Consider the following 22,543-nt stretch of genomic DNA (forward strand, 5'->3'; position numbering starts at 1 on the left):
TGGTCCTGGGCAGGGGTTGTGAAGGACTGGGCGGTGGTCGTGGGAGGAAGTATCTCCTCTTCCTCAGTGCTGAACTTTTCACCCCGAATTCCTGCGCAGTCTCTGTCACCCCCTGGACCCGCAGAGCAGGTTTGTGCCGGTTGTGGGGTAATCTTCACTTACTCAGGGGTGGAGGAGGCTTTTTACTTAAACAGGAGATAGTGGTCGAGCAACACAAACACAGCACTATCTATCTTGTTCGATCTAAGCAAACTCTTATCTCGACTATTTCCCTTGTCATCCCCTTCTTGCTATTCCCATATTAACCCTTACATCCCCTGTTCCTATCTAGGCCCTGTATCACACCCTTGTATTTGAGGTAGCTCTGTTAAGTCTACCTGGGGGCTTTGTATGGCTAGCTCCTGTTCCCCAGCCACCTTTTTCTCATTACCTTGTGGTTCACTTTTTAACAAATCAGACATCGATCAACTAGTTGTTTAGCCTCCGTATATATTCCTATACACCCATATTGTCTAAGAAAATGATCACAAAGCGATTGCGTTCCCCAGTGTATTTTCTGATGTATTAATGAGAGAATTTCTCATGATAATGTTTTGTTTAACATCTACCTTCCATCTGGTAAAGTCCATTTTCCTTCTGGATCTTTTTCCCCACTATTTTTAAGTATAACCTTCTCTTGTTCTGTGAAATTTGGGGCTAAATTCTCATAATCCCCCATTGTTATTACCAATAAAACTACTGATGATGATTCTGTAGCTGCTTTTCTGGCTACTTCATCTGCTAAATTATTCCCTGAAATGGGATATTAATCAAATTTGGTATTATGCTTGCACGAGACAAGATACATTGTTTGTATTGCTCTACCTCTATTACCTGTTCAAAACAAAGCCCCCCCCCCCCTTTCTTTCCTTAAATAAGTGTGTATTAGCAAAAGATCACCTCACAACCAGCACAAACTAGCTCTGTGGTTTGGCCCGGGTCCAGGAGGCGACAAAGACTGCGCAGGAATTCAAGATGAAAAGTTCAGCACTGAGGTAGAGGAGATACTTCCTCCCACGACCCCTGCCCAGGACCAAAGGAACTCACTGCGCAGCCGCAAGGAGGAGGAGACCTAATTATAATAAGAAGTGAGGGCAGGCGGGGATAGGTTATGAATATGTATAGATGTCTCATGAATATGCAACACTTTGTAACATATAAGCAAGGCGGGAGCAGCGGGGGGGGGGGGGGGGGGGCGGGGAACACAGGCTTGTTGTGGCGGAGCGATCCCCCATGTGCCCAGCGCCGAATAAACATACCTGCTTTACAACCCTTAGTTGTGAAGTCTTTCATCCATAAATCATCCCCCTTATTTCCATCGATGCTCCCCTCCGATGTCCTTTCACATGCACAACTGCAGTTTCTGTAGGGAGCTTCAGGGCTTCTAAAACTTCTCTGATCAGCCGCTCGTGTACTAGCTCCTTCCCTTTTGTATTTATAAGGCCTCTTCCTTCCCATGTTTTTCCAAATGTGTGGACCACTCCAAATGCATACTTTGTGTCTGTGTACACTGTCCCTTCCTTATCTCTCAAATATACCAATGCTTGTTTTAGGGCATAGACTTCACAGGCTTGTGCTGACCACCCAGCAGGTAATTTCCCCTTTTCAAACACTTCCATCTTCTGCCCCTCGATAATTGCATAACCCAATATTCTTTTCCCTTCTAGGCATCGAGAGGACCCATCAATAAATAGTTTTTCCCTATAGGGCAAAGGTTCATCTAACAGATCTTCTCTTATTTTCATTTGATAACTTATAAAATCCAAACACTTACGCTCTGGTTCCTGAGTATCCTCCCTGATTCTCCTCCCATAATTCTAGTAATTTAACCACCAGTTTTCCTTCATCCAGCACCACACCTATTACTAACTTCACTTGTAAATCTCTACCTAGCAAATTACATCCTACCCCTGGCATTAACAGCAGATCATTAACAGCATATTGATCTTCCCCTTGTATTAACACATTCTTTATAACTGGGACTGAAAACCCTTTGCCTTTGGCCCATAAAGCCCAGGCTGTATCTTTTACATAATCTTCCTCCTGGGGACTTAATTTCAAATTTATCAAGGGCTCTTCTGTTGGTATACCCCCCCCCCAGGAGATAGAGCTCCTGACACCCCTAGTGATTACCACCCTCATCCTGTTGGGTTAAATAATTATGTACTGGATGGTAATGCATAATCAGCTGATGTATATGAGCTAGTTTGCTGCTGCTGGGAGCAATTTCCCTGAAATTATGTGTGAGAAGGTACAATTAGAGAGGGGGAAACCTGGGAGAAGGCTCTCTTAAGTCCTCTTGGTATACAGAAGGAGCTTGCTATTTCACCTACTGTTTAGGTTTTAGTCTAGGAAGGACGTTCAGCTTGTCACTCAACAACTTGTCAGCAATGTGTCTTATGACTAGAGACTTTGCAGTCTTTAAAATTCATGGTGATACTTTGCTGGACGTATCTGGGAACCACCTGTTTTTTGGCTCTCAGTATGTTACTTGAAACTTCTCCTTGAATTCCAGTGTCTGCAAGCTGCTTGCTCTTAAGAGATTGCTCCTGTGATAGGAATTGCTAACGTTCAAAAGAACTGAATGCTGCTCGAGTCACCCTGGCCCTGGAGTGTAACTGCAGTAATTGAAGCGTTTGAACTCCTTAAACAACTGAGAGGGGAAGTCAGGTTTCTTGGAGTGAGTGTGAGTGCTGAACAAGGCAGCTGCTTGTGTTGAGTGCTTAGGAGGGATTTGGAATGACAGTGTATCTCCGGCGATGTTTTCAAGCCTTGCCACTACCCACAGCTTAACTGTCCCTTATATCCTGTGCTAAGCAGGATATAAGAAGGTTATGAACTGTTCAGCCTGTGTCCTGGATACATAGGCGATTCAGCATGGTTACATTTGGAAATAGTTTTGTAACAGTTCAACATACAAAGACTGGAAGGGGGTGTGGGGAGGAGGGGAGCACCCAAACATCCTTTGTTTTGCAACAGCTGCAGAAGTGACAGTCCTGCAACTGTCATCCTAAAAGCTGAGCGTGTTAAAAGGCACATATAAATTTTTACTACATCTTTGAAAAACCTTACAGTTCATGAAAAGCAGGGTGTCCGGGGTTTTGTGTACTGGAGGTAGGTAATACTGTTTTAATTGCTTCAAGTATAATTCATAAGCTAGAATGGTACAAATCAAGGTTTTGACGGTAAGAATGGTTGCTGAGGGTTTTATGGCTTGTGAGATGATTGTGTTTCTGTGTATGAATGAGGTTGAAGGGCTGGAAGTATATTTAAGTAGAGAGATGAGCAACAGGGAGCCACAGACTTTTTTTTTTTTTTTTTTTCCTAGATTAAAACCAGGGTTGAGGGTTTGCTTAAACTCAGCTGGTGAACTAGCAAGTTTAAATGTTTGGTTGACTTCTTTACAGACTGACCTTAGCCATCAAGACAGTGTGAGCCAAGGGAGCAGTCCCTGGGTTAGGTGCTGGAAAGCACCTCTGACATTTAGCACTGAATCAATGAGGCATTTCCAAGAGCTGGGGAAAGTTACTGGGTCTCCAGTTCTTCTTCCATCTTTGGTGTAAGGAAATGCTTGGTTTCTGCTATCATGGTCCTTTTCCTCCTGGCTATTTTTATTGCCACGCCCTCTCCCTCCCTGTGCCATTCACCTTCTACCTGATAAACAGGTTATACCGGCTGGGCAGGAAGTAGCTGACTTTTGCAGTATTTCTGTCAATTTAAGTCATGCCAGCTGTGAATGTGATGCTCTGTAAGCCTGGGGATGGCAAGTTTGTCATGTCTTCAGGAGTAACCTTCTTCTTGCCATTCCAGTAACTTTCTAGGAGCTTCTTTCCAGGCAAGGAATGAAATACCATTTTCTTAATTTGCTCTTTTCCTGATTTTTTTTTTTTTTTTTTAAGAGGTAGAAAAACAAACATTTAAAGGAAATCACTGTGTAGATATTTACAGCTTTTTTTTGCTACGTGTATCAGACTTTGTTTTTACAGTTAAGTGGACTGGTGGTAGTCCACTGCATGACCTAGTTGGCAAGCTGCTGTAACAGGGCTTTGGTGCTTCAGTCTTCTGTGAAGCTTTATGTATGTCATTTTGAATGTCTGATTATGTGCTGCAGTTTATCTCATCATGTCAAAAGTCAGCACTTTGCTATATTGCAGCAATGGATAAGCTAATCAGCTGATTTTTTTGGTTTTGACTTGAAGCTATCTGTCCTAATTTACAATTTAATTTAATTTAGGAAACAGCTAGTCCTGAAAATTGTCTCTCTCTGCGCTATTGACTAGGACTTTAATTCTTATGAGACTTCCACAAAGTAAGACTGGGGATGGGGTGGGAAGTCTGTTTTTGTTTCCCAGTGCTTGCAGAAGAAGGTTCAGGAACTGGACTAGGAATAGACCATTTCAGAAAACAGATTTTCAGTACCACACTAGTCATAACTCTTTACATGTATGGGTTCTGATTACTAAATTGTGGTTGAGTACGAGGTAGGAATTGCCATTTTACAATTTAGTTGTGGAGCTTGAAGGATTTCCCTAGGTTTTCAATCACTAGTTTTAAACTGGATTATAGATAACCAAAACCTTCATGTATAGCACCGTGGATGGAGCTTTCAGGATACAAAGAAGTTTGTACAAGTAACTGTGGCAACTCAAAACAGTCTGTGAGAGTTTTCATCTAACATTAGAGCTCATGTTTTTATTAAGGAAGTTGTTCACCTCCATTAACTTTGCTAGTTTGTATGGCTTTAAAATAGAAGTATTCTCTGTCAAAACAGTTTTTCAAAAAATATTTGTGGAAGTTGTCACTTGGTGTACTGAATTAGGAAAATATATGTCCTATGTGAATGAGTAAATTATTAAATGGCCAAAGAGGTTCTTTAGGGTATAATTTCTAAGCCCTTTGCAAAGGGACAGTCCTCCTTATGGTACAAGAGGATGAGATGGTGGAGGCAGCACCACTGTGTTAATAGCAGTGGTCAGTTCTTAACTGCTGTCAAAGGAAGAGCACTGTGCTGTCTTAATGAATGTTTCAGATGTAATCTCAAGTAACATGCTTCAGTTTTCCATACTGGGCAGGGATATTTGTGGGTGTGGAAAACATAGGCATGATTGGTGTCAAAATAGTATATGGTGTGATAAGTGTAATTGTTGTACCCTGTGTGGATCTGAAATGATGTGTGATCGCTATAAGCTGTATAATAATTGGGATGAATGTTGGGATCAAATTGAGAATATGCAAGCATAAAATATAGACGAGCGTGCTTCTTGCTGGGAACAACAGAACCGCTTTTTAGAAACCCCGCCACTTTCAAAAGATCCAAGAGGAGAACAGCAGGCCAAGAGGCAGAGGCCTCCAGACTTTCAAAGGACCCAAGAAGGGACGGCCGTGTACCCCATCAAGTCAAATGATCCCATGGAGGAAGAGCAGGACGACTGTCTGGTAAAGGGGGATTGCAGAGCCGCGGACGAACGACACGCCGAGACGGGTTCAGTGTGGGTGATAGAGCATCAATCTACGTGTGTCGTTATTGGTCCAGGGTACATATATTTATATAGACAATGATAATTATTATGCCTACTAGTCACTAGCTGATTGGCTTAAGCTCTAAAGGTCGTATTCGCACGGTCCACCTACTTGCAGTTAGCTAACAGCACAAGCTTCTCATAACACTAAGTTTCTCATGCTACTATTTCTGATTCCTGTTGACTTGTTTTCAATACACGACAGTACCGTAACACAATGTTTCTCAGACCACCGTTATCGTAACACTAGGTTTCTCAGACCACTATTCCTAATTCCCCTTAACCTGCTTTCGACACACCACGGTACACAGGGCTGAAGCTTCCTTGACATTCCTCCTGTATCAGCAGCTGCAGGCAAACCCTAGTGAGGCTCAGCATCAGCAGCTAGAGCAGGCTCTGATCATACAATTGCTCGGTGGGCTCAGGACCCTTGTCTCTGAGCCATTCTCCAACAATTCCCCCTTTTTCTTTTTGTATGAGCAGAGCCTGCGCTAACGTTCATTCAAAGATATTCTTAATACATGACAAGGCACAACTTAAGCATGGAAGCTTACAATGTGTTGGCTAAAGGCACTTATCACGCACCCGGAAGTGCTGTGATAGGTCTGCATCGTTAGCACGCGTGAACAAACTAAATCTACTTTATGGTTAGTGCATCCAGGCATTAAAACAGGGAGGAAGCACTAGATTGACTTCCTCCTTCTTGCCCTTCCAGGTGACCCCAAGGGCAGGATTACCATGTGGCAGTTTTCTGATCAGAGACCCAGCCTGGATTGTCCAAACCCTGTAGGATCAGTGCATAACCCTGATCCCCCCACAAAAAAAATTCCTACCAGGTTTTTCCCCTTTTTCTTTTTTGGACAATCCAGACTCCTTTTGACGTTTGAATCATAGCATTCATAAAGCATTTCCACACAGACCCCAATACCATCATGACAATCATAATGACAATCAGCATTACCAGTCCATGCATCAACAAAGCTTTCAGCCACCCAGTAATTTCCAAGTTTTGTAGATTTGCAACCATTATCAGTCCATTATCCAAATTCCCAAGTCTCGTAACCAGTCTGTCAGTCCGTGTTCCAATCTTATGCAGTCTTATGTAGCAAGAAAACCATCCTTACAGTTTTAAAAGTGTCAGCAACTGTAACAACAGAATATGCAATACAGAATGTAATACAGGTTTCACCATGCTATGTTCTAAACATTGCAATGAACCCACAACATACAATGAACCTGATACTACATGAACAAGTTTTTGATACCAGTGTTGATGTTGAACAACATACAATGACAGTTCAGAGTTGTAAAGTTCGTAAGGAGTCTCCAGACCCCCCGAGGAGAATTTTGTGATCTTGAGTTCCCAGGTGTCCCCCATTTGTTGTCACTACCGGGCAGGCCAACGCTCCAGCAGCATGCCAGTCCCCTTCTAACAAGGCATCACGAATCACTGCACTCCATCGGGACTGAGCTAAAAGCGGAGCTGGTTCTGAGAAAGGTGATGGGAGTGGGTGGGGGGGGGCTGCCGGCAGCGCTTCCTCTTCTTGTAATTGTAAATGCAGAGTTCTGTTCTGTAGCTCAACTTCTGTAATTTTCTTTCAAGTTCTTGGACTTTGTCACTGTCCATTACCGATGTGTGACCCTGTTGCTTTAATTTGGACAGAGCCGCTGCTTTTCTCTCTGAGCCAGACGCTGACGCGCTGTCAGGGGCGGAACCATCTGAAGGGTGAGGGTGCGGGCAGAGTTTATGGTGGCACGCCGCTCCCCCCTGTCCCCCCGCGCCGCCTGATTTCTCTGCCGCTTCTTGCACGGCGGAGCAAACAGGAACACTTGGTGACATTTCCTTAATAGAGCAGAGCTGTTGATTACACCCGAAGAAGATGGCTAATCGGGACGGACGGTTGGTTTCGGCAGGGACCAGTGGGGATGGTACAGCGCTGACAGCCGCCATTGCAGCAGCAGCTACTTTCTTTTCTGCTGGCATCTCCCCCAGAGCTTTTACGATCGTTCGCCAGACCACCCCGTGCTGTCATGCTTCACTGCCTTTATTGCCTCCAGTGATAGTCTCGTCCCACAATAAATCACCTACTTTGCGCCACTCCTGTTGGCTACATATTAGCGAGGGGCCATCGTCCCTCTGCCCCTCCGCCTCTGAGGTAGGGGGGAGTGGGGGGGGGCATGACTGTAAAGATACTGGGGGGGGGCTGGCCTCCGGACTTTCCCTATTCACATTAACTGTAACTGGCCCTCCTGTTGATGGTACAGGAATACGATCACTGTCAAAAAGCATAGATCCGGATGCCTCACTATCTGGGGTAACAGTGGAACTTTCCCCCCCCAGCTTTGCAGTTGCCACAGCTGCAAGGTTCTTTTCAAGCTGACACCGCCCACTATTACTCACCACCTCCCGCCATGGTTTCATCATTTTCCTTGCAGCTTTATCCTCGTCTATTACCATATCCCACAAAACATCACCTAATCGTCTCCACTCGTCGACATCAAAAAGAGAATTAGGGTCCTGAAAACATCATTTGACCCATCCTAATGCTACTAAACCTGCGAGTGATTTTATACAATCCACTCCCCGCTTTTCTATAAAGCGCTGTAATAAATCCAGGGCTACCTCCTGTCCCATCTCGGCAACCTGGTGCTCCTTGTTTAAGGCACCTCCAGTCCTGTGCTCCCTGGATAAGGCACAGTACTGTTACTGCCGACCCACCCCTAATTAAGGCACCGTCGGCCCTTTGCTCCCTGCTTAAGGCACTAAAAAATACTCCCACCGGCCTGTGCTCCCTGTTTAAGGCACTAAAAATACTCCCGCCGGCTTGTGCTCCCTGTTTAAGGCGCTCAAATATACTCCCGCCGGCCTGTGCTCCCTGTTTAAGGCACTAAAAATACTCCCGCCGGCCTGTGCTCCCTGTTTAAGCCACTAAAAATACTCCCGCCGGCTTGTGCTCCCTGTTTAAGGCACTAAAAAATACTCCCGCTGGCTTGTGCTCCCTGTTTAAGGCACTAAAAAATACTCCCGCCGGCTTGTGCTCCCTGTTTAAGGCACTAAAAAATACTCCCGCTGGCTTGTGTTCCCTGTTTAAGGCACTAAAAATACTCCCGCTGGCTTGTGCTCCCTGTTTAAGGCACTAAAAAATACTCCCACCGGCCTGTGCTCCCTGTTTAAGGCACTAAAATTACCCCCTTACTTTGATATGTTGCTGATGCTCCGTGACTAAGGCACCAGTTGCAGCTCTTGCCAGCAGCCCTTGCAGAGAGCGACCCTCTGTCTCAGTTCACGTCCTCGGAACGACCTGTCGGAGGCCCACTGTCCAATCGTTCTTGATTCGGCTAGGCGCTGCTGTCTCTGATGTTTCCCCGTGTTTGTTTCTGCCGCCGCTGTATGCAGTGCCTTTCCATGTCAGCTTCCGTCGCCCCTCTGCGTCAGTTCCGGCGCCCCCCCGCTTCCACTTCCGGGGCCACCCTGCGCTCGCCTCCAGCGCCCCCTCGCGTCCTCCCCCGGGGCCGCTCAGTGTCCACCTGTGGCATCCCTTCGCGTCCTCCCCCGGGGCTGCCGCAGTCGGCTCCTTACCACGTCAGCTCCGGTGTCTTTCTGCTTCCGTTCGTGGGGCCACTCACTTCTGGTCTCGGGACCGCTCCGCCTCCGCTCTCCGGGGCCAATCACCTCCGCTCTCCGGGGCCGGTCACCTCTGCTCTGCGGGGCCGGTCTGCCTCTGCTCTGCGGGGCTGGTCACCTCCACTCTCGGGGACGCTCTGCCTCCGTTTCTCGGGGCCGCTCCACCTCGGCTCTCGGGGCCGGTCCAGCCGGCTTCTCTCCGCGTACTCCCCCGGGGCTGCTGGGGCCGGCACCTCTCCGTCTCAGCTCGTGGACCCTGAACGCTGCTGTATTTGGTGTTTCTCCGGGTCCGTTCTCAAATTCCTCGGTCGTTGCTGTTTTTTTTCTGGGTCCGCCGCTCCGTCTGTGTTATTCTTCTATGCAGGTCCCTGTTCGGGCGCCATCTTGCGGAGCCGCGGACGAACGACACGCCGAGACGGGTTCAGTGTGGGTGATAGAGCATCAATCTACGTGTGTCTTTATTGGTCCAGGGTACATATATTTATATAGACAATGATAATTATTATGCCTACTAGTCACTAGCTGATTGGCTTAAGCTCTAAAGGTCGTATTCGCACGGTCCACCTACTTGCAGTTAGCTAACAGCACAAGCTTCTCATAACACTAAGTTTCTCATGCTACTATTTCTGATTCCTGTTGACTTGTTTTCAATACACGACAGTACCGTAACACAATGTTTCTCAGACCACCGTTATCGTAACACTAGGTTTCTCAGACCACTATTCCTAATTCCTCTTAACCTGTTTTCGACACACCACGGTACACAGGGCTGAAGCGTCCTTGACATTCCTCATGTATCAGCAGCTGCAGGCAAACCCTAGTGAGGCTCAGCATCAGCAGCTAGAGCAGGCTCTGATCATACAATTGCTCAGTGGGCTCAGGACCCTTGTCTCTGAGCCATTCTCCAACAATTCCCCCTTTTTCTTTTTGTATGAGCAGAGCCTGCGCTAACGTTCATTCAAAGATTTTCTTAATACATGACAAGGCACAACTGAGGCATGCCGGCTTACAATCTACTGGCTAAAGGCACAGGACCCTTGTCTCTGAGCCATTCTCCAACAACCTACCTTCCTGTGTGTGTGTTTGTTTGTTTTAATACAGCCTATATATAAAAATCTATAGATTTATTTAAAGCTGAACGTTGATCTTTTTGTGCTGTCATTAATTTGCAGAGAAAACTCAGTATAAATAAATAATCACCAATGGGCAAGATTTTGGCATGCTTCCAACTGTTCACCTTAAAAAAGAACCCTGAGCCTAAACATGAAGACAAAATTTGTCATAACTGTTTAGGTTTTGTTGGAGAACACAGTTTTCCATCATTAAAATCCCTTCAAGGGCTTCATTTCCCACTTTTTTATCTTATTGATCATCTGGATAGCTGAAAACTGAATAAAATTAAAAATGAAAAGGGCTTTTCTGAATCATAAATCCTAAAACAGATTATATAGTTAGATAGCTTATTGCATATAGTATCTAAAATATTACCATAGGAAGAGCTGTGTTTTTTTTTTTCCAGTTTAAAAATACGATTAGCTAAATACAGAAAAGCACAGCTCTAGTAATTAAAGCCTGGTGATTTTTTTCTTTTGACTGAATATTAATGGCATATATTGCTGTATATTTGAGCACAGCTGAATGTTTCAAACAAAATATTGCTGGTTTATTTTGCTATAGTCAGAAATACCAGTGCAAACTTGTACTGAATTAGAGCCATTAGGCAGGAATACCAACTACACCATCATCCACAGATGAACCATAGTGCTAGCTGGCTAAAATGAAAACAGTGACAGTGAGCCCCAGACAGGGTGGGTATTGCCATTGGCAGAGAAAATTTGACTGGATTTCAGGATTCCTGGATTACAGGGAATCCACACAGTCATTGCTGAATACCCAGGAAAACCTCCTCTCTTCCAGCACCTCTGAAGCTTGTTCATGTGTCCACTCTCTGCTCTTCTCTAGAGTCTTCCCACCTTGACTATTAAGGGTTTCATCTCCTAATCAGAATTTATAAGAAACTACAATATAAAATATTTACTACAACAGTAGGAACTAAAGACCAGTATGCAGCTTTATAGCCCTACATTGCTTTAGTGCTTCATGGATTGGTAATGATATTATTCTTTCCCTATTTTATTCTTAAACATTGTAACTGAATTTTGGGTTACATTCACACATCAAAATTACAAGGTTCTGATCTGATGTAGCAGATGTTATGTTGTTAACTTCAGAATAATTTTGTCAATGTATATCAGCAGACTATGTAATCTAGCACTCATTAATAGCCACTGAATGAGTCCGTGCCTTTTACAGGAAGATTTGATCACACAAGATTAACTGTATTTTGCTAGTTTTTGTAGTTTTCTTCAGTGCATAACTCGACCAGATGTTATCTTTCTAAATTCTCCATTATGTGTTAAACTCTTGTACTTTTTTGGTATTTGTTAATCTAGTCCTTCTTCCATGTCTGTAATAAGCAAAACATCTGTTCCTTCTTGTTCAATCAAAGTGCTTACCTCAAGAGTCCTACTTTTAAAATAATGTCATTTAAATAGAAATCCTAGATGGAGAGAATGCATTTTGTTAACATATTTAATTTGCATATGAAACCAGCTTTTCCAGAACTCAGCAGGGAATTTGTAGTGGCAGCAGTATGTTTCTTTTATTTCTCAACTTGTATACCAGAAAGTTACAGTAGAAAAAAAAAAAAAAAAAAAAGAATGCAGATAAATATATTGATCATCTTAGATGAGAGAAATCAAACTGCAATGAGAAGTCATTGTTGTGCATTTGGGATGTTCTCCATTCTAAACATTCCAGCTGAAAATTCTTTGAATAGAGCTATATTCTAGCCTTAATACTCAGTCTTGGTTTATGGAAAGATCTGTTAAGCTTGACTTTTTTTAAGTTCAAACAGAAATAATTCCTCAATATATATGAGGTATGTAATAAAATATTAAAATAAAATTAACTCATGCAGCTGTACAAACTTACACCCTATAGTAGAATATACCATGTATCCCAATAACAATGTAAGTCCCTGGAACAGAGCATTACCCCATTAAGCAAGGAAGGTTGACACTACTACCTCTAAAACATGTGTAAGTAAAAAGCAGATAAAAAGAGTGGCAGAGATAGAAGGTGCTGAGGAGCACAGTTCTGTAAAGACAACAGTGAGCACTTGCTGAGTGATAGTGAGCAATCCTCATCAGCATTCATAAGTAAATTCCACAGTAAAATGTAGCAGTAAAAGGTTTGCTAAACAAACATAAAATTGCACTTGAATTTTTGTGTCAACTTTGTACCAGAACAGTTGAGAATGTTACTGTCATACTATAGAGATCCATAGGGATGGTTAATACCTGTAGCTAAGAGGACAACAGACTTAACTCGTGTTCATTTTGTAGTTAATACAGTGAAGAGTTCATAAAGCAGAAACAGTGTGATTTTTCAGGAATGCACAGGAACAATGCCAACTTGTAGAAGCAAATATGCTTAATATGGGCAAAATACAAGGGCATTTTTAAGTATTTTCTGATAAACTTCAGTTGCAGTAACACACACTGTAACAATTTTTGTTTGGAAGTCTATAAAAAGGTGTATCTTCCTTTCTGAGTGTATTATCAGTAGAAATTCATTTTATCTGGGTTTTAATTATGTGGTTTTCTTTTTCTTCTTTGTTTGTCAAATGTAATGAAAGTGAAAAAAGAGCTTATAAATTAAGAAAACTTTTCTCATGTTTAGTATATTAGGTTTTTCATCTACTCTTACACCAGATTGAACAAGCTTTGGTAGAAACATTTCTTACTGATACATTTTTTAAGAGGCTTCTGAGTCTTTTATTCACACTGATGAATATTCCAAGAGTATTCTAAGGTATAATGCTCCATGTTATTTCAGGACTTGATCTTGTATCTTAGACAAATATGTGGAAGCAGTGGGAAAAAAATATTAATTAAATGTTGAGATATATCTGTTTGCCATTAATATTATTCCTTGTTCATAGAAGATAACATTCTTTTGAATATATGGAAAGTTTATCTTTCATGATACTTCTACTGATATTGTGTATTCCCCCTAATTTTAGAAACAGCTTATTGTATTGCTCTGTGGTTTATTCTGGCAAATGACATTTTGGTAAGGTGACTTAGCACCTTTATCTAGGTGGAGAAAACATCATGCCTAAGAGGTGTTATAATTTGGAATTTGCTTTTAGTAGAGTGTTTGCTACTTACTTGTCGACTCAACATAACTTGCCTACACAGTAATGACCAGAACAAACACTCTTTCACAGTTCTTCAATGACAGCTTATCATGTCAGGCAAGCTGTCCTCCTGCCAGATGCTACAGGAAGTACAAGAAGTATATAAATTCTGCTTTCGTTTTAAAAGATCTGGGTGAATGAACATATCCATATGCTTCACTGCTGTCAGTATTGGGAGGATGGTGCTCCCCTAAGATTATGGGTTTTGGCAGACATTTGCTGATTTTGCAGTGCCTCTGTGATGATGTCTTCATCTTTGGTGACTAGCCTCACACCACAATGACAGGATTAGTTGTGAGCTCACCTTCCACATGAGCCTTTCTCCTTCCTATTATTGATTTCCATTTTCTTGGAAATATCTAGCTTTTTAAAAAGGCAGCAATCACAAGCATAATGTGCCCTTTGGGCTTGTTACTATATTTAAATGGATTAATTAGTATTTTTCTTTCCGAACTTGATCATAGAAATAGTTAAGACATTCTTTACTACTAACTTGTGGCATATGGCCTTTTGATGGGAAAGGTGAGTGATAATATCTGTAGTTAGATACAATTATACCTGAAAATGTGGACTCCTTGGTAGTTCCAAGACTTGTATTTATGATATAATGTTATTTTTTTTTTGTAATATTTACTTTAATAACAATTCCTTGTTATCACACCAAAATGATTTCATTTCTGCAATAGCCTTCATTAAAGCTTGCATAATGAGCCTGAGACACACAAAACACTTAAAGATAATAAATACTGGACTAAGTAAAATGTTCCAATGTTTTTTTGTTCTTCATAGGCTCTGGTCTCAGTGACAGGCAGTGGCATGAAGTGCGATTCCTAGCTAAGGAAAATTTTGCCGTCCTCACCATTGATGGCGATGAAGCTTCAGCTGTTCGAACAAACAGCCCTCTACAAGTTAAGACTGGAGAGAAATATTTATTTGGAGGTAAAAAAATATCAAAACAAGTACCTGCTTAAAGTGCTGTTCTCTTTTAATCTACTTAATAGGTGAAATGGAGATCAGGATGTAATTAATTCACGTAGGTCTTAATATGTCTAAAATGGCTGGGTGCTGCTCATCAAAACATAAAACACTAAACTTTATTTCACTTTTAAGAATCTTTCTACACCTCCTCATCCTTGCAAAAGAAACTCTGAGAAGTTCTGTAACAAGAGTCAATCTAGCTTGCAATGATTTCTCAGATCTCTGAACTGAAAGGGGAACCTCCCATTAGTAGTTCAATTATATGAACTGAGAAGAGGGATAAACTTTATCTTTTAATGTTTGGAATCCTGAGAACAAAAACATCTGGTCTTAACTTTTTGCTGATTTCTTTAACAGCTGTCATGACTATGGGTAATTAAGAAGCTCTTATAAATTGAAGCCTTAGATTGTTCAGTATTTCTATCTGTTGGCAGTCCATATAATCAAGAGTTCTTGCAAATTGTAGCTTTAATATTTATTCCTCTTGCTCTTCTATGTTAGCATTTATGAAAATGAAAAAAAGGCCATCAAAACTCTTGGATTTTTAAAATATATATTTAAATTTCTATAGTAAAGAAAAATATTTAGCATGCCAAGAATATTTTTGTTACACTACTAACTTAAGGGGGAAGGTTGTTAAGTGTTTTTTAACTTAGATGTATTACTTTTTGTAGTGCTAGACAGGTTTTTTAAAAAGCATCCAATGCAACAATGACCTGCAATCTTGGGCAGTATTCTCAGCAAGCTCAAATGTGCTAAGATCAAAAAATGAGTTGTAAATTGTACTTTTGAAGTATCTCACGCATGTGAAGTTGCATCTGAAAGCTTCAGGCAGAAAATAAAAATTTTAAATGTAGAATTTATCAGTATTGAAAACTGTTTGTTTTTTCTTTTTTTCCCAAACTCACAAGGTGAATATCTAATCAAAATAAAATATAACTGTGATGCTATAATTAGTAATAATATTACATCTTTTCCAATATCCTTAATTCAGCTAATATCCTGAATAGGGTTTTTTAGCATATTGCTTCAAATAAGAGTTCTAGCATAGCCAGTTGCCACATGCTAAAGCATGAAGATTATTCTGTTGTCAAAATATAGTACCTTCAATTTGTCAGAACAGTCTGAGACATTCTCAATAAGTTATTAAGCACACATAGGAGAAAATGAAAATAAATGCCATACATAATACATCCAGTGTTAAGTTCTGTTAATTTTGATAAGTAAAACCCCCAGACCATTATTACATTTCTGGAGAAAGATTGATTGATTTCTTCTGAAATGCCTTTTACCTCTGACTCTTTGATTGCAAGGGACAAATTGTTTAATTTCTCCAGGTCGTTTTTATACCCTTTGTCAATCAAAATATTGGTTGATTTCTTGTTATTTCAGTTGTATTCTGAAATCTGTTTGATCTGTAATTGTTGACCTGTATTTTATAATTCTACCTTCCTTCCATAAAAAAAGTGTGCATGCAGATATTGTTCCAATGGGGTATGAAAGTCAATCATGAATTCACTGAAGTGTTTTTCCGAGATCTGTTCACCCAAATATATGGTCCCATTGTGTAAATTATGGTAAATTTTTTCCTTATTATCTTTTATAATCTGAAAGCTCTTCTAAAGCTATATCAAAACTCTAGCACTGTCCTCACCTTCATGTCCAATTTTATTTCAAAATAAGACGTCTGCATTTGCAACACTGTGCTTTTATGTTTTAGTTGACTGTAGCTGTGAATCTGACAAAGCTTTATTTCTGAGTTGGATCTGAGGAATGGATTTATTTTAGTATGCTCTCACATAAATATTGCTATATATATATATGCTAGTTATTTTGCTATATATATCTGTTAACTAAAGATACTTGCAATTTAAAGACAGTCTTTTGGATACATATTAGAAACCAAATTTTTATACTCATGATCTGCATCTTATGAGGCAAATGTATTTTTGTTGTATTCCCTCTACACATATGTGTTCCTCCTTATTTTTCTTCATAAGCATTCCAAGTTATGGCTGTTAATAAGTAACATTTGCAAGAAGAGGATGTAGAGGTGAGAATAGTGGGGAACTTCAAACCTTTGCACCGCTTGGTAATTGTCATCAAAGGAGATGTTCTCATTAGTTTCATTAGGAGTAAGCTCAGATAAGAAAGTGTCAAATATTCTTTTTCTGCGAATATGTATAATTGGTTAGGAAAGGGACAACTGCCTCTTGAATTCAGAGGGTAGAAATTTGGGGTTTTTTGCAAACTGCTAGGTGGCTAGCAGAAAGAATTATCAATCTCTGATGATAAATTTTAAATGTGAAAAGGAATCCAGTAGATTTCTTTGCTAGAGGTCTGAATACAATAGTTACAGATATTTTGTATATCAAACCTTTGTATTATTAAAATTCAAACATACATCACAGATGCAGAAGTTAAATGATCAGTTTTAAAGATCAATGTTGTGATATTAATCCTATCCCACTGCCATATTTCTTGATCTTGCAAAACACTGAGAAAGCGCAGTCCATTGAATTAGTGTTTGTAGCATTTCTAGAAGTCTCTGAACACTCTTCTGATTTAAATTTTCCCATTTCATCTTTGAAAGAGATACCACACGTATGCAAATATTTTGTTCTCCAAACTTTACCTTTCCCTAATTTCAAAATAAGTATGTGTCTCTGTATTCTGGTCTCCTGGTGTCAATATAGCAAATAGATACTATAGGCAATGGTGTTGTCTTTACTGAAGAAAAGGTGTAAAGGTTGCATTTCACTGCTGCAGTGCAATATTTTCTCAAAAATATACTGGAGAATTTAAAGAGAAAAATAATTATGGTAAAATGGGTACTGCTTCAAAGTATTAAGGCAGACACTTGATAGAGCTTTTATGTGAAAATAACTACAGCTTTTATTGTAAGATGATTACCACATATTTGAATGTGAATTTTTGAGACAGTGTCTGTTTTTAAGGAAAATTATAATTTTCATATGTTGTTGTCATAACTTTGCACTGGATATATCCCATAATATTAGTTTTATTATAAAGTAGACAATCTATCAAAATTGGAAATGGATTAAAGATTGAGTGGGCAAGAAGAACCAAATGTATGCCAAATGTAATGATGAAAATTCCAGACATATTGGAAATATTAAACTGACTTTTACAAAGATTGGTTTGCAGTGATATCTGAAAAAGTCCGTAATATTATTCGCAGTATTTTGATTAGAATTTGATTATGACTCAGTCCGTTATAACTACATAAATAATAGGGGGAATGCAGAGACTTTAGACAGTTGTGTGTTTATTCCTGACATCAGAAAATTTGGCACAGGCAGGAACAAGCCTGAGTCAGAGTGTTCCCTCCCTCTTCTGTACAGGCAAACGGGTACAATAAGAGCCAGTTAAACACTGTGTGGACACTGAAGGCCTTAACTAAAGAATAACTTGCTTAGACACCGAATGGTATGCTAGGCCTCGAAAGTCAGCCTCGCTGTCTAGCAGCAGCCTCCAACTACCAATTTGTAAAAGTTGGCTTTTTAGAGAAGCCAGACCTGATTGACACTCAGTTTCCGTCAAACTAGTTCCTAAATATATTCTGGTTATTCCTTAGTTTATTCATTCATTTGAATAGAAATGCTCATCACTGACCACCAAATCCAGAGATTTACATCATGTACAGCAATATTTGAATAACGGAGATGTGGAAATTGGAATCTTTTGTGACTTCTGCTCATAGGACTGACTTTTCTAGTTTTGAAAAATCATAAGTAAACCATAAAAATAAATAATGAAGACTCTTTATTTCTCTGTTAGAGAATAAATTATGCTCAGTACTGTTATATTTGTGGGGTTTTTTCTTCCTTTGTGCCTAGCCTGTACTGTCTCCCAGTACTACTAAGATTCTCCCAAAGGACAGACAGCAATGATGTTTTATTCAAGCCTAAGAGTTAGGGGAAGCTGTAGATCAGGCATTTCTGTAGACTGCATGAATGAGTGCTGGTGTATGTGGGAGTGTGGGTGCTAATTGCCTATTGCCCTTCTGTATAACTATTCTTCTCTTCCCACTGGTTTTATATTCCTTCTCTTCCTTGTCTTGAATTTGGATTTTTGGAAAGAAGTGAACTTCCTTTCCCTACTAAGCTCTAGAGAATGATGTTTCTTTGTTGTTTCCAATTATCTGCATAAAACAGAAAAGAAGAACAGAGAATTACAGAGTGAAAATGAGTCCATTAACCTTATTTGCACTTTTGGAGATAAAGGGCTTTTGTGAGGCATCTTAAGCTTGCACCAAAACACCTAATAGCTGCCTAGTGTCCAGAGGAAATATTTGATTAGAGATGTAATTTTGACTCGTTTCTATTTTACAGCATTTCTTTTTAATTGTGTTTATTTTCCCTTTCATTTTCACCGGTTTAAGGATGGGGGAGTTTTTAGTATGAGTGATAAATCTTCACTGAGAACAAAGGTATGCAGTGAGCATCTGTCAATCCACTGTGTGCTGCTTTTTCTGACAAGCAAAGATGAATGGCCTATGCAGTAAGTTTCCTGTGGGACACCCATCTATGGCATATAGAAAATCCTTCTTTTCTCTACAACTATACAAACGCACTCTGTATCACATCTTGCTCCTGTAATAGAATTAATTTGTTTCTGAAAGTTGTGTTGGGCTAAAATCCCATAGAATTAGAAGTGGCAGAAGGAGGTGGGAGGAAGGAAGTCAAGCGAAAGAGAAAAAATGCCTTCCTTATATTTATATGTTCTCTGCTCTTCCATGTGGGAATCTTCCCTTCTTAAAACCTGTAGTCTACAACCAAAGCCTTTGAACGGTGTGCTTACATTTTTTTATCAAGTTATCCATTGTTATCATTGTGCAAACATGGTCATTAACAGCTGTTATAGTCAGGCTCAGACTTCCTAGGTAGTGTCACTGGGATCTCAAAAGTACTCAGGCTATCGTAAGTTCAAGTATTATCAGATAGAAAAGAGTCAGGGGATTTTTTGTTACTAAAATTCAAATGTGTTCCGCAAAACTGAAGTTGAGTTATTGATGTTACACGACAAATGAACAAGACTCAACCAATGGCAGCTCAGGTTGTCTGTTACCTAATAAAGGAAATTAAAGTCACTGCTGACATTATTTTCTCAAGCCTACATCTTCTCACATCTCAGTAACGATGATGTTTGGTTGTATTTACATTTCTGCAGGTTGATCAGATTTTTAATGTGTCAGGGCTTCAGTATTGGTGGCCACTTCTTTCTTTTCTGTGTACGAACACAAGACTAGATGGTCAAGTTTACATCTATTGTGGAAAGGGTGTGATTTGAAATCTTTCTCCTCATGATCATAGCCCTACTATAAGCTCAAATATAAATCCATGAGAACACAAAGCAAGTTCAAAATAACTCAGAGTATAATGTGATATTGAGTATCTTTAGGAATCCTCCAAGGTCAGTCCTACAAAATAATGATAAACACAAGAAATTGAAATAAGAGAATTAGAATAGCTTGTAATTTTTAACAGCCCTTGTACATTGCATGAATTTTTAAATCCAGAGTGTTTATAAACCAGTAGATGAGTGAAGAATGCAGATGTACAGAATGTATAAACCTGAGCAAAGCAAGGAAGTGGTGGTATAGTAATTAAAAGCAAAAACAAAACAAAAGACAGGCAATTATAGGCACCTAAGCCTCTCGCTGCTATTTAATACATGATTCGGGTTCTTTATCTGCTCTTTTCAGCTATGAACATCATCTGAATTCACACTCCTTTTATACAACTGCCAGAATTGGAGTTGATCAACATTGCCCATTAACTCTTTATATGCTTTTTTCATCATGTTTAAAGTTTTATTTATTTCATTCAGATAATTTGAATGTTAGACAAATGAGACCAGGTAAAATAATGGTGACATTCTGTAGTTAGTTTTAGTAAAGTCTGTAGTATTGTTAGTGATGTTATAATATGTCAATCCACCAACACATTCTATACAACAGTACAAGCAGAAATACAGGAGATAGATTGATCTGCCAAAGAAAAACAGGTGCAGACAGAAAACTGATACTTTGTGCAAGCAAATAAAAGTTCAAATATATGATAATGTGAGTTTAGGAATGTGTATATGGGAGCATGAGACTTTCTGGAATGACTTTAGCTTTTTAGCAAAGGCCTATTAGAGATGAGAAATATCTGCTCACTGAAAAATGAATGAATGAACATTTGAGATATGCTGTGCTTGTTACACAACATGAATCTCTTGCTAACCTGAAGATGTTAGCCACAGAGTATATATCTAGAAGTTTCTCAGATAAATAAAGTGAAGGAAATTAATCTCTTTTGCTTTGTTTTCTTGCAAGAACTAGAGCAAATTTCTGTGTGCATCAGATAAGAGAATAACACATTTTTCAATACATTTTCTTTTCTCATATTGGCATTTAAAACCAAGAAATAGCAAAAAATGACGAAGAACATGTACCATAGAGAGTAAATCTGCATGGACATGGGAAGGCATCAACAGACCTAATGGAGCTCTGTTGTCTGTAATTCTGTGTGTATGTAATGTTTCCTTTTTCACTAAGTACAGCAGTCATATGGTTGCCCCAGTCTCAGTCAGAAGCAAATTGTATAAAAACTCTGAATATTACAGAAAAGTCAATTGAAAACAGAGGAAATTCCTAACATGCTATGGTTCTTCACTCCAAAGGGAAAGAAGAAGGGCTTGTAAAAATCAGTAACACTTCTGAAGAAAACTTTTGTAGAAGGAACTGCATGGTGAAGACCCAGAAGAGAGCTATTGAAAACACACTCAAAAGTGACAATTCTACCTATGTTATATATGTCCCTCTTGCTGGTGCTGTAGTAGGTCTATCTACAAGCTCTTTGGTACCAGTAGCTGAAAAAAATGCCTACATGAGGGGAAAGGCAGATATTTCAACAAGCAGCAGATGTTGGGAGGAATGTTAACCAGTACTAATTACTAGGCAGTAATAACTGGAGTTGTATGGTTTTAGAACACTGAAAATCATGTAGTCTATTGATAACATTAGGAATCACAAATACGTCTATGTGAATGTGTTGAATTGTGTTGTGAAAAATACGCACATGTGCTTTCCCAGTCTGTGAAAATAATCACACTACTAAGTAGTGGAGTATGCTAATTAATATTTGAATAGCACTTCCACCTGTTCTTCAATGATATCCTGGCTCTGCTTCTAGATGTATGAATGTTCTTACTGTTCACAACCACAATTCAACACACCTACAGAAGAAAATAAAAAAGAAAAGAAGGTAAATTCTTGGTGCCATCAATAGGCTATACTGTTACCAGAGGATTTTCTCGTTTTGGGGATTGGGTGTTTTTCAGCGGCTTTTCCATAGTTGTTAAAGTATCTGTGATTTTCCTCTTTAAAATAATAGAACCTTGTTGGAAGTGTTGGAGGCACAAAGCAGTGGAAAATTGCAAAGCCCAATGTTGCTGAACACCTGGTGCCCAGAGCAGAGACACAAGATAGGGTGAAGATCCAGTAATTTGTACTGTCATGCACTGGGGAGAAACACCAAGTGAGGTGAAAGCCATGCAGTCCGTTTTGCTTTTCTCAATAAAAATTTTGCACAACTGCTCAGAAGTTATACCTAGAAATGTTTTGTGATGTTGCTCAAGGAATGGTGGCTTGACCACAGTCCCCCCCACACACACACACTTGACATGCTTGGCAGTATGGTGGCTGTATATCAACCTGAGTTCATGCCTAACTTAGAGGGATGAGAATTTGATACCAAATTGCAGGGACAGATCAATGGTTTGTTCTCCTCACCCCTACTCAGAAAGGATGCCTTCTGGTAGGATTTGTGACCTTGGCTACGCCAAGAGCCTACCTGGGAAACTGAGCCTGTGATTGCTATTGGTTTTGTCTGTAGACCTATATAGCTCTTCTGCAGTTCAGTGCATTTATTGCTGGCAATCTCAAAGAATCTGCAGGTGTTGCATAAGAATAAAGCTTACTATTCATGAACCTGACTGCTCTTTTTGAATGCAACCCAACCTACAGCAGACAGGCTGTTTCTGTATCTGGTGTCAGGACTACAGTCATGACAGTAATTGGCCTACCTGTTAAGGGATAAGTCCAGCCAT

The 22,543-nt window shown here is 40.0% G+C and overlaps 1 protein-coding gene across 1 annotated transcript in view; it reads left to right on the forward strand.

Annotated features, from left to right (window-relative positions):
• Positions 1-2,976: 2,976 nt before the first annotated feature.
• Positions 2,977-22,543, forward strand: part of LOC122154396 (contactin-associated protein-like 2) — a gene marked incomplete at its 3' end in the record, with an annotated part of 73,577 nt that continues 54,010 nt past the window's right edge. The window contains exons 1-2 of the mRNA XM_042802641.1: positions 2,977-3,153; positions 14,237-14,386. Of these exons, the coding sequence (XP_042658575.1) occupies positions 3,117-3,153; positions 14,237-14,386 (187 nt within the window). The remainder of the gene's footprint in view (positions 3,154-14,236; positions 14,387-22,543) is intronic.

Source organism: Tyto alba, unplaced genomic scaffold (assembly GCF_018691265.1).
Source record: "Tyto alba isolate M040663 unplaced genomic scaffold, T.alba_DEE_v4.0 Super-Scaffold_100000100066, whole genome shotgun sequence".
NCBI lineage: Eukaryota > Metazoa > Chordata > Aves > Strigiformes > Tytonidae > Tyto > Tyto alba.